This window comes from Quercus lobata, chromosome 3, assembly GCF_001633185.2.
Source record: "Quercus lobata isolate SW786 chromosome 3, ValleyOak3.0 Primary Assembly, whole genome shotgun sequence".
Taxonomy (NCBI): domain Eukaryota; kingdom Viridiplantae; phylum Streptophyta; class Magnoliopsida; order Fagales; family Fagaceae; genus Quercus; species Quercus lobata.
The window spans coordinates 20,499,486-20,514,510 of record NC_044906.1 but is presented as its reverse complement, the minus strand read 5'-3'; the positions used below and the strand labels follow the sequence as shown (position 1 = coordinate 20,514,510).

The following is a 15,025-nucleotide window of genomic DNA, read 5'->3' as shown; positions in this document are numbered from 1 at the left end:
CTAGGGTTTCTCTCTCAAAATTCTCTCTGGAAGCTCTCTTTCATTTGTGAGTATAAGGGGTATTTATACTAGAGTGAGAGAGGAATGTGAAACGTCAGGTTTTTCAAAACAGGGGTGGCTCGCGGCTTGGCCTCACGACTTGACTAAGTCGTGAGACCCAGTCGCGAGATAACCGTATGGCCAGTTGTCCTGTTTTGTCCTGTAGTGCTCCAGCTAGCATGACTGTTCACCTTCTGGCATGCTTGGCACGTGTGCTGCATCTAGCAGCTTGCAGCCATGAGCCACCCGCGAGATCAAGCCGCGAGTCTCTGTTTTGTTGCACACTCTTGAGCAATCAACACTCTATCTCACTCACTACCCTTACAACAAACCCACCTAAATACAGGGTTACTAAATGCTGAAATACAAGCAAATTTGGCACAGAATAAAGCCAATAAGATGGTTGATTAAATTCAACCTTACAGAAACGACCAAGCTGAGGCCACTAATAGGGTGATGCTGAAGATCCTTAAAAAGATGAAGCATGAGTATGGAGGGAAATGGAGTGACCATTTGGCAGATGTACTTTGGGCATGTAGGAGTAAAAACAGTCATGGGATTTTTGCCATCTTCCCTAGTCTATGGAAAAAAAGCTATCAGCCTTGTGAAATTAGTTGTTCCTACACCAAGAGTGGTCCTTGAAGAAAGCCAAGAAGAAACCGAGGACGCGAACAATGAAAGGAGATTAGCAAATTTGGAAGGGGTAGAGGAAGAAAGAGAACTAGTCAAGAAGAGAAGTCAGAGGTACCAGCAAAGAATGACTAAAGCATATGCACAAGCAGTACGCCCAAGAACTTTCATTGAAGGGCAGTTGGTACTAAGGATGTCAAAACACGTAAGGAGGAACCTTCCAGGGCCCTCCAAATTCGCCCCAAAATGGGAAGGACCCTACATCATCAGGACAGCTCATGAAAGTGGGTATTACTACCTTACAAAGGAAGTTGGGACAGTCCTGACATAGCCCATAAATGGGAAATGGCTGAAATAGTACTACGCATAAGAAAGAAGGGGTCTCAGCACACCAGGATCCTTTTGCCAACTCCCCAACTCGCTCAGTGTTTTTTTCTATCATTTCTTTGCTTTTGTTATGAATTCTTGTCTAAGTGATTTTGTTCAGGAACCTATGATAGAAAGACGCTCTGTGGTCCTTACTATCTTTAATGACTTTTTCTATGTTACTTAAATGATGATCGTATTTTAATTCAATGAAGTTTTCTTTTTCCTCTAGCCTTTAAGTCCTAAATATTGCAAAGTCCAAATTTGGACAGAATTGAGGAAGGATATCTAGGCCAAGACAAAAGAAAAAATAAATAAATACCTTTTGACACATGACCCAGGATCCACCTCACAGATAGTTTCAAATACCTCACAGATATTTTCAAATGCATGGTCTAGGATCACAAGCAAAAGTAAGTGCCCATGATACCTAGCCTAGCACTTGACAAAAAGGGGACCTGTCAAGTTCATGAACTGGGACTATATATATAATATATTAAAAAAAAAAAAACAACCGGGTACCCAGTTCAGTACTTGCCCAACAAAATAACCACCGGGTACCTGATCTAGGACCTACAGTAAGGCTTGTAGGAACCATGGCCCAGGACTCAGTAAGAGAAAGAGAAAAGAGAGGAAAGGAAAGCAATGCATTAAAGGGAAACAAGCAAATCCACATGCTATTAAGAAAAATTAGAAGCAGTCTTGAAACACAAACACTTAGAAACAGTTTTGAAACGCAAACACTTAGGAGTAGCCTCGAAACACAAATACAGATCTATGCACACACAAAAAACAAAAAAAAAAAAAAAAAAAAAAAAAAAAAAAAAAAAAAAAAAAAAAAAAAAAAGAAGAAGAAGAGAGTAGTGTTCAAGCAAAAGAAAAAAAAAATAGAAGCTTATACAACCCCAAATTGTTTATGCACATCTAAAACAGTTGGAAAAGGGAGAAGGGAAATGCTAGGAAATGAGGTCGGCCAACAGAGAATCATCTGGGGAAATAACAGGCATGACTGAAGAAGAAAGAACTCTCTGCCTTTTGACCTTCAAATCTTGCAAGGCCTTGTGAGCACGAGCCAGAGCTTCCTCAACAGCAGCAATCTCAGCATCTATACTCTTGGAAGCCTACCTTTGGAATAGCACGTGGGCCAGTAGACGCAAATGATCCAGCAAGAAGGACAAATTGAACTTGGCCTCTAAAAGGTCCTGAACCACTCCCCTCTACTCCAAAAGCTTCTCTTCAGATAAGGAGTCTACAAAAGAATCTCTCAAAGAAATTAGCATAGCACACAGCAGCTCCATCAAGATGTTACCCAGAAAAACACCTCTCCTAAAACCGCTGGTAAAGTCTCCATGACTCTTGAGCAAACTTTCTAGCAACGGCAGACCCTCCATAGGCACGGAGAAATGCAAGAAGCTGCCATAAAAAGACCCGAAGGAATGGAAGTGGCTAGCAGGAAGGCTGTTGAACTCCATAAGATCAAAACAAGCCAAGAAGATGGAAATCCTTGAATCAAGATCTAAAGCAGTCACTCTCAGAACGTCCCCCATCACTGTATCCCCACCTGCAGGAGCTGGAGAACCTTCAGCCTTTTGGGTTGTTTGAAAATCAGCAACCTGAACGGATCCCACAACTCCCTTAGGAACCACAAACTCAGAATCCCTAACACTTGTATCAACACTCACAAAAAAGGGGAAAATAGACTTAGTTCAAAAAGAAAAGAGGCGACCAAAAAAAAAAAAAAAAAAAAAAAAAAAAAAAGAGAGAAGGAAAAAGGGGAAACCAGTATCGGCCTCCTGAGGCGGAACCTCCTCCTCTTGCTCCTCTGGCTTCTTGGAAGATTCTGGAAAAGGACACAGAGCAAGTTGAAGAAAGGGTGAGGAAACTATATCAAAACAGCTAAAAGAAGGTAAAGATGCAGGGGGCTTCGCCATAGAAGAAGGTGGAGGAAAGGTATAAAAAGAAACAACGAAAAGGAAACACAGTTAGAATGATCTACACCCACCTTCAAAATCCTCTAATTCTAAAGAAAAGGCAGCGCTGGGAACAGACCTCACACTAGCTTGACCTAAAAAGAGAAAGGAAATAAGGAACTCAAAAAGGGGAAGGAGAGAAAAAGGGGACAAAAGGGAAATAGAGTTAAACACTATTATAAAGGAAAAATAAGGCTCACCCATTTGTTTGGACAGAAACATGCCTCCCAAAGTTTCTTTACTTAACACCGTTTGAGGAAACATGGTTTTGATGGGACTGGGAGTCTGCTCAAGCTGAGGACTTTGGGATGCAGGAAGTTGGGAAGCTTCAGGATCCTGGGTAGCTTTGATACCCTGCATTGGTTGCCTAACCTCCTCAGCCATGCCACCACTAGGGGGCTCCTCTTCCATACCAGGAAACACAACAGAAAGGGCTGCAACCGTCTCTTCCTCCAGAGCCCTACCTGCCATAGGAGGAGACACTTCCACCTAAAAAAAAGGGAGGGAGACAAACAATAATAAGTGTAGGAAACAAGGTGTCACAAACACACAGTACCAGAGAAGGGAATAAGAGCAAACAAAGAGACGTGAATGAGGAAAGGCCGTACCACATCATCACCAGATGACTGACTTCTACCTTTCTTGGAGTTCGATTTGCATTTAGACTGTAAAGGAAATAACCACTCATTAGCTAAAAGGGGGAAATGACTGCAACAATAATGAAAAATATAAAAAAGAGAATAAGGAAAAAGGTCTTGGCCTTCTCTCTCTCTCTCTACAGATTCTTTGATGGTCTTTTGTTTACTATGAGTACGCCCAGAGGGTCCTAAGGGGGGCTGAGATACAAAATCAGAAGATCCCAAAGGACCATGGATTGAACAAGTCACAGGAACCTGAAAAAATAGAAGACTCTACCTTAGTCTTCTTCCAAGTCCTTGTGGCCAAAGGTTGCCCAACTTCCTTTTCCTCTAGAGTCACCAATTGTTTATGGGATTTCCCAGTTTTTCTCTTTTTTTCCTTAAGACCAGCCTCCATGCCCTCTGTACTTTCTTCAACGTCAACTTCTTTTAATTTTTCCTGCCTAATCCCTTTTTCCTTGCCTTTACCTGCGGGAGTGGCGACACTTATTGTCTCTATAGCACCCTTCTTAATGGGTACCCCGGAAGAAGTACCAATGATAAGGCCACAGCCTGACCAAGTTGATGGAAATTCCTATGCATAAGTTACCCAGCCTGCCATGGAAGCATGCCATTCCACGAACCTTGTCTTACTACTCACAGTAGTAGAAACAATTCCAGCGATAAGCAGGGATAGGTGTTTATTGGATGTTGGAGTAGAAGAAATACTAGGATTGGGAATTTCCCTAATTGTGCTAGAACCAACGTAATCAACAAAAGATTTTTGTACTCTCCTCCAATAGCCAGTATAACCATTGGAGGTAAAAACTCCTCTTTGGGAATTGGGCACTGCAAACTGAGGACTCCTCCGTGACCAGTAGGAGAAGGCCTGGAGTCTCAAAAAATGATCCAAAGAAGGAAGAGAGGGTACTATGTCTTTAAACACTGGGGGAATATCCTGATCGAAACCGAATTGCCGAAGTACCCAGTGTGCCGAGTAATAAGTATACTTTAGGCCGCTTGAAGAAGGCACAGGAAGCTAAAAGGGACTAATACAAGCCAGGTAGGCTAAACTACCCTCATCACCACAGCGCAAATCAAAAGTGTTTCCTGTAGAAGTAAGAAAAGAAGACAACATAGAATCACAAGCAAAGCCAGGACCAAACTCTTGAGGAGGCCTCCAGTGTAAATGTCCTGCCTGATCAAACAACTCAACCAGGTTGAGACTGCCACCTTTCAGACTAATCCAGTGAAAGATGATGGGAAAATTATCAGTTAAATTACCACAAAGACCCTTAATTATATCGAGGGATCCCTGGAATTTGTCTTTCACAAACTTCAAATTCCTACATTTAGCTAAAGTGACTGAAGAACGATCCCACATAAAAATCTGGAGGATGGCACAGTGAAGAGATGAAATGATTACATAACAAGAGTCACCTTCGACTTCATCTCTATGAAGTTGATCTAGTTGGGAATAGACATGGCCCAAGAACAAGGGGGCTAAAGGGTACTGAGTGCCTCAGGCCAACTTAATTGCCAACAGAAAGAAAGTAGACTTAACCCCGAACCCCGGGAACTCACTAAACAGGAACTTACTAAGCCAGAATGTCAGGAAACCAGCTCGCCTGACTTCCTTATCTTTCTCACAAGAAAGAGTCATAACCCATCTCCCCATCCTGGCTGACTTACCACTAGGAGAAGCATTGCGACCACCAAAATGGCTAAATAACTTGTTTTCTACCTTGAGATCCTCTTCAAAAAGACTAATATCAAAAGGATTCTCATCCCCAAATTCCAGGAGAAGGAAGTTATTGACCACATCCTCCAGGGTAATTGTCAATTCACCAACAGAAAAGAAAAAGGTGTGAAGAGAAGGGCACCAACGACGTACCAAATGCCTAAGACCCTTAGCGTCTCTGAAACCCTCAAGATTACTGGAAATCGCCATTTCTTTCAGGATCCCAGCACGCTCTAGGCGACCCACGAACTCCTCATCAAATAGTTCCCTATCCACCCAGATGGGCCAACCTTGGATTTTCCCAGGAACGAAATCAAAGAAGATAGGTACAGCCTCTCGAAGTCCCTGCCTAATCTGAAGATCAAAAATTTCTCTAGGGTCTGGAACTTGAGCGGAACCAGCGAAACCCGCCTGACCAAAAAATACTCAAGTATGAGGGGATGGAGGGGCCTCACCATGAGACACCTGAGGGAAAGATAGACTAGGGGAATACCAGGGGTCCCATAGGGGAAAAACGGGCGCTCAATGACCTCATGAGACTCGCTCTGAGTAGAACTAGAAGAGCTTTCACCCTTAGAAAGGCTGGGAGTACGCTCTCTTCTTTTTCGAGAAGAAGAAGAAGCCATTAAAGTAATGGGTATGATGAGAAGTAAGGAGAATTGGAAGAATGGAAAAAGGAAATGGGAGTAGTAGACTGATTGAAAGAGAGAAAAGAGACCTAAGAATGGAAGACTCAGGGAAGCAAATAGATAATGTGAAACGCCTGCAATAAAAGTACAAAGAGCAGTTGGAGAAGACAATGTATAGAAAGATGTGCTAGTTGCCAAAATATTTAATTTTGAAGGAGATATTAATTAGCAGTTATTAATGGAAGTTACGGGGAACATAAAAAGTGGGTGAATGAAGTTTTACCCCAAAAACTCAACTGCCACGTCCCGTGCAAAGGGGAAATTACAAAATAAAGAAACACGACACACAAAAAAGACCAGGATATCCAAAAGCAGCAGGAAAGGCCCGGATCCTAAAGAAGGAAGAAGGGAACCCAGGGATAATTAAAAGGAAATCCTATGGAAGCTAAGAAACCCTGAATTACTCACATGTGGGCTTCAGGCAACCCACGAGCTCTAGGGGCTAAATGTTGATGTCCAAAAAATCACAGCACCTAGGCCCAAAGAAATAAACACAAGGGGCCATAGAAAAAGAAAAGAGATGGTAAGCCCAAAAGGCTTGAAGCCCAAAAACCATTAAAAAAAAAAAAAAAAAAAAAGACAAGCCCGAAAGCCTATGAGAAAAGAAAGAAGAAAAAGAAAAGAAGCCCAGATCAGAAAATTAGAGAAGAACCAGTGTAAGAAGAAAGCTGAGTCGGGATCTCTAGAGGTTGCTAAAAGCTCAGGATCCCCGAGGCCTGTAGCACAGCTGAGAGAGGATTAAGACAGCTTAAAGGAAAAGCCAAAAGAACACAAGAAACAGAGGGTAGATACATCTTTCGCAGGCACTAGAGGTCCAACAAGAAAAAGAAGAAAGCCTGGAGTAACCTCTCACAGCGCAAGTGGACGACCTCGAGGAACCAGAATGAAGGGCTATAAAAGGGGAGTAGCAACAAAGAACTTTTAGACCAGCAGAGTGAGATTCCACCCATTTGAGAAAAAAGATAAAGAAGAAGGACTGCCAAAAGCTAAACCATGAGGAACGTGACATCAGTGCACTCTGAAATAGATAGTCAGCCATGGGCTTTCGAGGAAACAGCACTAAAAGGAAGAAAAAAAATGAGAAACAGGGAAAACTGAACCTCCTAGGCGATGGGCCCAAAAGGGCTCTAGTACCCAAGAGGCAAAATAGGAGAATCAATAGTTCCCCGTGACTCCAGAATAACACTATAAAAAGGGGGGGAGGATTGTGAAGAGGGGATAGAGAAAAATTACAACAGAATCATTGAGAAAGTTTTGTCGAGAAGAAAACTCAGAGAAATTAGTAAATTATCTCTCGGTATCCTAGAAACAGCCACTATAGTACATACTCGGATTCAAAAAGAATCAAATTTTGCAAGTCTTAGAGGCTTGAATAGCCATCTAAGACTGTAATTTTTGAGTTTACTTGAACCTTGTATCACGTCTCAGTGAGCACACTGTAATCATAATAAAGAAAATTCAATGAAGTATTTCTTATTAATTTAAGGATCCCTAACCATTACTTTATATATTTCATGTTTTGCTTTGCATTACTTTTTGCTGTTTTGATTGTTGTTCAATACAAATATCTTCATTTGCTAGTTTATGTGTATTGTAGGAAGTATGCCATGTGCATCACTTGGTTCTTAAACAGCCCTTCAGCTACGGTGAACCAAACCCAGTCCACCAAACTATAACTATTTGGTCCAGGATCCTTGGGCCTGAGTGCTAAAGAAAAAGGCACTCTCACACCCACCTCACCCTCAGACGTTAGAAAAACACCCTTTTATTCCAAATTAGAATATAACACGGATCAAATAACACGAACTCACTCTCTTTTCCTCACGAGCCCTAGAAACATGAAACTCCCTGTAACTGCATCTGATATTGACATAGTGTTGCAAGTGTAAACCTAGATAAGCAACAGATTGTTCGAGGGACTAAAATCCTAGTAAGAAATCAGTCACTGTTTGGGTTTTTACTTTGGGCTTGTGGTTGTTTTATTATTTTTTGAGTAATCAATCAATGGTCAATGTTACATGTAATGGAATGAGAATATTGGTTGTGTTTGTTGATCTTTATGAAAAATGTGACCACCTGTTCTTTGGATTTGTGTTTGTTTATGGGCATTTTGTCTATCGTCTTCATTGTGTCTCATAGTGGACCCAAGTTTCTATTGGGTTTAAATTTTAGTGTTTGCATGTGCTATTTAGTAAAACATAATCAAAAGCAAAGTAGAAAATGTGGTCCCTCTGTGTGTGTTGCATCCCAAAAGCAAAACAAAAACATGCAACTGTTTACTCTTTTGTTGTTTATAATTCTTTAATTGTTAATTGTATACGTGTCAAATGGTAATTTATTATTGTAGATGGATGATGAGGAAGTGAAATTAGAGGTACATTATAGGGGTGCTTTTCTGTGGAACCCTAGTTTAGAACACTTTGGTGGGAAAGTTGAAATAGTGTGTAGGGATCCTGATTTGCTTAGTTATTATGAAATAAAAGGTATATGTGAGGAATTGGGGATTGATGAACCATGTAGGGTTCATTATTTAGGTCCTGGAGGCAACTTGGAGCAAGACTTGAGGCTCATACAAGATGATCAAGATGTGGTACCCATGTGCAAGCCTAATGAGGGAGGGCTAAGAGACACCATCATACTGTATGTGGAGAGTGGTAATGCTCCACTTGCAATTGAAGTTCCTGATGGTGGAGGGGTTGGTGTAGGAGCTGGTGCAAGGGCTGCTATAGGGGGTGCAGAGGTTGGTGTAGGGGGTGGTGCAGAAGCTGCTACAGGGGGTGATGGTCTGGAGGAGGAGTTTGATTGGTTGAATAAAGGTCTGGAAGGAGAAGACTTTGCTGATGACATTTTTGGTGAGTCTTCTCCACCTCACACAGTGCCATATGAGCCTAACACTGTTCCAACCACTGATACACCTCATCCAAACACTAATACACCTTAGCCAAACACAGATGCACTTGGCCCAAGCAATGTTCCTCCTCCAAACATAGATTTAGATGAAGAGTAGGCTGAAACAGTTTTAGAGGATGATATTGCAAGTGTGGATAGTTCTGATGATGAGCAAGGGCCTGACAATTTGGAGTTCAATGAGAGGACTGATATGGAAAATGTTAGGTTGGCAAAAGGGATGAAGTTCCCAAACTCCCAAGTGTTTAGGAAGGCTTTGAGGGAGTATGTGATTTAGAATCACATTGATGTCAAGTGGAAGTTGAATGAGAAGAAGAAGATTTATGTACATTGCAAAAAAAAATTGTGGATGGAGGTGTTATGCCTCAATGGTGACTGGAGAGTGCACATTTGAGATCAAGACACTTTATCCTGAGTGTACTTGCCCCCTAACATTTAAAAATGGGCAAGTTACATCAACCTATGTGGCAAAGAGGTATTTGAAGGATTTTGGTAAGAATCCTAATTGGGAGGTCTCAGGCATTAAGCACCATGTGATGCAGAAGATTTCAATTGATTTAAGTCTTAGTCAGGTGTATAGATCAAGGAAGGCAACTAAGGGGCTGATTACTGGGAATGAAGAAGCTCAGTATAGCCTACTTAGAGATTATGCAGAAATGATATTAAGGACAGATGTAGGAAGTAGGGTGATTCTGCAAACAGAGATGGAAAATGAGAATGCAAAGCCCAAGTTTAAAAGGATGTACATTAGGTACAATGCTCAGAAGGTTGGCTTTCTAGGTGGTTGTAGACCCTTTGTTGAGCTGGATGGATGCCACTTGAAGGGTAGGTTTGGTGGACAATTATTGTCTGCCACTGCCAAGGATGGAAATGACAATATATTCCCAGTGGTAATGGTTGTGGTTAAGCAAGAAAACAAGGATAGCTGGACCTGGTTCTTGGAGCAGTTTACAGATGACAATGGCAGGCTAGAGGAGCTCAATCTGGTATTCATCAGTGACAGGCAGAAGGTATTATCATCTAGCTCATGTTCATAACTTCATTACATGCTTACCTTTTTACATGCTTACCTTTTTACATGCTTACTTGCTGACATTAAATGCTTACTTGCTTACTTGATTGCAGGGTCTTCTACCTGCAATGGAGACTCTATTCCCAACTGTGGAGCACAGGTATTATGTGAAGCACATATACAACAACTTCAAGGTTAACCACAAGGGCATGGAGTTGAAGAGTATATTGTGGAGGTGTGCTGGCTTAACATCAGTCAGGGAATTTGAGAGGGGGATGGACCATCTTAAAAGTTTGGATGAAGAAGCTTGGAAGTACCTGGCTGATATAGAGCCTGCACAGTGGACCAAATCCCACTTTTCTTCAAGAGTTTTGACAGATTGTATGGTAAACAATTTGAGTGAGAGTTTTAACTCTATGATTGTGAAGGCTAGAGACAAGCCCATCTTATCAATGCTGGAGTGGATCAGAGTTAGGCTTATGAGCAGACTGTATATAAAGAAGATTGGCATAGAAAAGTATGGTGGCAAGTTGTGTCCAAGCATACAAAAAAAGTTGGAGCAGTTAAAATTAGAGTGTAAGGGTTTCTGTGTAATTTCTTATGAGAGGTTTGTGTATGAGGTTAACAATGAGAGGGAAAGGCATATGGTGGACTTGGAAAATAGGACATGCAGTTGTAGAGTATGGGACTTGACAGAATCCCCTGCAAGCATGGAGTTGCAGCCATTTTTATGAATCGTGAGAAATCAAAAGACTACACCCAGCCATGCTACTACAAGGATGCTTATGTGGAAACATACAAAACACCCATACCTCCCATGCCTAGCTAGTTTGAGTGGATGTCAAGTGGCCAACCCAAGCCTATTGCACCTATTGTCTATAAGCCACTAGGCAGGCCACCCATGAAGAAGAAGAGAGATGCCGATAAGTCGAACCCTTATAAGATGTCTAAAGTAAACAGGCCAGTGGGGTGTGGAAGGTGTCAATAGGAAGGGCACAATGCAAAGGGATGTAAGGCCAATGTCACTAGTGAGACACCATGGGAGAGGAGGCAGAGATTGTAGAAAGGGAAATCTGTAAGTTTTTACAAATTTTTTTTATTCAAATGCAAAATGCCAATAACTAACACTGTAAAAACATGCTCATATTTGGTTGCAAGGAAGTGGAAAGCCTTCTACACATAGACAAGGATCCCAAGCCCCATCTTCATCACGGACCCAATCCTCAGCTCAACCCCCACCAACACATCAGCCTTACACTATGGTCTCATTCTCATCCAACCAGGCTGCAGGGTCATAGCCATAAGCTCTAGCTCCATAGCCACAAGCTCCATGGTTAGGGCCACCAGCTCCATGGTCACAAAACCCAAGTCAGTGGTACTCTTTAGACTTCAAATACACAATTAGAGGAGCTCCTTGGTTCTCTTCAAGCCAATTAGCACCACACACCCCTGCAGAAATATGGGACAGTAAAGCACTATCATCATAGGTATTGTAGTGTTAGGTTTGATGTTTTATTCATAAAACTGTGATACTGGTAGCTAGCATGTGAATTCTTGTACTTTGTAGCCTACAAGACCACCTGCTACCAGAGGAGCTACTTTAAGAGGAAGGGGTAATGCAGCTAGGGCTCAGAAATGTAGAACAAGAGGTGGAAAGGCCAACTGTGGTGGGAGAGGTAGGGGCAGGGGCAGTAAATGAAGACTAAGTCAAGACACTTTTGTTGCTATGTATAATGTATTAGGGTTATGTAGTTTGTAGACAATGGCAGGGCAGACAATGGCAAGACACTTTTTTATATAGCTGTTCAAACACTTTTTGTATTTTTGTAAGTTTTGTAAATATTGGGCAGCTGCAATTGTTTTAGTTGTCGTACCAAATGTCTTATATTTACTGGTGGTTGATGAAAGACTATTCAATGCCACCTTAAAATATGTATACAATTTCCCAACTTAATGACAGGTGTTCAGAATTATTATTCTGATTACTGCAGTTTTTTATATGAGTTATTATTATATAAGTTTGTTTATGTGTGCAGGGTGTATGTGTGGAATAGCAGGTGTATGTGTTAAATAGCAGGTGTATATGTACATTTGTTGTCTTTTCTTGCAAGTTGACAGATTGTCATGCACTTTAAATTCACTTTCAACACAATTATCTTCACACAATGCACTTTATGTACAAACCAACACAGCTCACAACATCCAACAAAACACCAACACCAACAGCTCACAGCTCACAAATAGCCAATTCACTTTAAACAAAAATACCAATAGTATCTAACATAAATAATACTTTATCTTAAAAAGGCTTATATTATTAAGTGGCTCCAAGCCAACAGCATCTACCACCTTACATGGTTCTCATTCTCAAAAAAAAAAAAAAAAAATTATAGTTCTATTACAATACAATTGAGGACCAGCTTATATTACAACCCATTAGGTAGACTCAATCTCATCATTCCAACATTCTCATTTGAGCCAAAACATGAAAACAACATAACCAAAAAAAAAACCATGACAAAATTAGTGCAATTCTGCACTTTCTCTCTTGCTCTAAAGCTCTCACTGCTATCTCCTTGGCTTGAATAGAGGAAGCTTGAAACTTTCTCTCCCTTTCAGTGGCTTTTGCTGCCCTGTCTTAAGCAATTTTTTCCATTTGGGTAGCTTCTACTGCTGCCTGGGTAGCTTCTCTTTCCCTTTCATGTGCAAGTTACAGCTCACTCCGCAGTAAATCCAACTTTTGTTGCACCAAATGGGCAGCTTTATTCTCACACATACAAGTGGGATTATCAATCCATTTAAAGAAAGGGTACTTGGGACCAACCTGTTCATAAATTGAATTGAACACATCACATTCCAATCTCACGTGAATCAACTAGATTAAGTAAAAAGTATACTTACCTTATATCGGCTACAACCCAAAAACCTTCTCCCAAAATTATCCACTGTCAGACTTGTTCTCAGCACACAAGTCTCATATGTACGCATATGCCCACTTGGACCTGAGTAATTTCCACTCGAAGAAGACATCGATTATCAACTTCCTATGAATCAAAGCTACCATCAAAACTTGAAACCCTAGCTCAAAACCATAAAGCAGAAATGTCGTACCTGGTGATGATGATCTATCTTCGAATATTCGATGCCTCAAGACAACCCAAAGTCAAAACCTCACCCTTACACGAAAGCATGATCAGAAAAATCAAAACCCCAGCTCAGTTACAAGGATTTTCGCATTTCTAGGGCTCATGAGGAAAGGAGAGTGAGTTCGTGTTGTTTGATTTGTGTTATGTTCTAATTTGGAATAAAAGGGTGTTTTTCTAACGTCTGAGGGTGAGGTGGGTAACCGGGGGGGGGGGGGGGGTAACGGATTGAAGTACAGGTGGGTAAAGTGATAAGTTTTGAACCACGGGTAGGCAAAGCGTAAACGGGCCAAATCTTAGGTGGGTTTACTATAATTATCCTTTTTTTTTTTTTTAATCACAATATAGATCTGAATTTTTTAACAAAGAAAAGGATGCATTCATAAATAGACTTATGTGATTTAGTTTTTCATGTGTGCAACAAGTCATTAGATACAAATCTAAATTTTTTTAAAATCCAAAAAACTGATCTACATCTTCTTTAGATATAGATTTGATTCTTTTTAATACAAACCAAAAACCAATTTTTCTAGTTTTCAAAAACAGCTCTGATATTTTTTTTAAACCAAAAGACTTTGTTTTATTTAATAAACACAGATCTAACTTTTCTATGCCAAAAACTATTTTTTTTACATGTACAAAAACATATCTAATTTTTCTAAACCAAACCAGATTTTATTATTATCACAACACAGATATGAAATTTTTAACAAAGAAGAGGATGCATTCATAAATAGACTTATGTGATTTCGTTTTTAATGTGTACAACATGTCATTCATAGCATTCATACAAGGGGTACATTGGTCATAAGAGTTTAGAAGACCAGACTTTGTCTGGATAGAATGGGTGCCTAACACCTTCCCATTTTGTAACCTAGTCTCCAAATTTAGTGTCTTTAGATAGCTACACCTAGGCTTTTTTTTTTTTTTTTTTTTGTGTGGGTAGATTGTAATTGGGACAAAAAGGCATGTTATTATTTGGTAGTTTGTAACTAGGACCCAAAGCCATGTAATATTCAATTTATCAAACATGTATTTTTTTTTTCAAGAAATGAGAATGGAGCAATTCAGTCATGTATTCTGTATTTAGTTTTTTCTTATTTTTTTGTATAAAAAATAAGTGGCAACTCCACACCACTTACCTAAAAAGAGAGGTGTCTTTCAAAGCACCTAAATCTCTTTTTTGAGAGCACCTAATTTTTCCCGGTCTCTCACAATCTCTTCACTCACAAAAAGATTGATATTTGTGGTCACATCTATACCACCTCTTCGGCAAGTGCATCAAGAAGAGAAAGTCAAGGCTAACTCTACCATTCCTAAGCCTTGTCATGTCTCTCATATCAAGGGCAAGGGTGAAGATTCCAAGTGGACTCCCGATCATGCAAAGGGAAAAGCCTATTAGTGAGCACACCATTATCCAGAGTAAAGCTCACATTCCTAGCCTAGATATCGATGCATCTCAAATTCCAAGAGATGAAGCTGTAAAAGAAGGAGGCAACAAAGATGTGGAAATTGAATGTTTCACTTCCGTATCGGAGGATACTCGATAGCCTTCTTCTCAAGCACAAGCGAGAGCACCTGACTGCCTTGATTTTATACTTGGAAGGGTTGAAGAAATGCATGCCATGCTGACTTCACACATCGACTACTCCACGAAGCAGTTCACATACCTTCAAGGCCAAATCACTACCCTATCTTCTCAAATTCAAGACTTGGGAAAATCAGATTCAGAGTTCGATTCTTTCTAGGATCTTTGGCTATTCCAGTAAAAAATGAGGAGTAGATTAGCTTGAGGGGGAGTATAGCCTAAGGGGAAGTAGTGACATCATTGGTTTATTTTGGTGGTTTTATGTTATGCTTTTCTAGTTTATGTTTTATTTACAGTGCTCTATTTAAAGCTTTCAAGTAATT

General features: G+C 40.5%; 1 protein-coding gene across 1 annotated transcript; it reads left to right on the top strand.

Moving 5' to 3' along the window:
* The first annotated feature begins 9,327 nt into the window (after positions 1–9,327).
* Positions 9,328–10,705, top strand: LOC115980526. Its single transcript, XM_031102759.1, has 2 exons — positions 9,328–9,969; positions 10,085–10,705. The coding sequence occupies exons 1-2, from the start codon at positions 9,328–9,330 to the stop codon at positions 10,703–10,705; spliced, it is 1,263 nt and encodes a 420-aa protein (XP_030958619.1).
* Positions 10,706–15,025: the final 4,320 nt, after the last annotated feature.

Coding starts and splice junctions, on each gene's coding strand:
- LOC115980526 (XM_031102759.1), top strand. CDS start 9,328: ATGGTGACTGGAGAGTGCACATTTGAGATCAAGACACTTTATCCTGAG. Junction 9,970..10,084: donor TCATCAGTGACAGGCAGAAG/GTATTATCATCT, acceptor ACTTGATTGCAG/GGTCTTCTACCTGCAATGGA.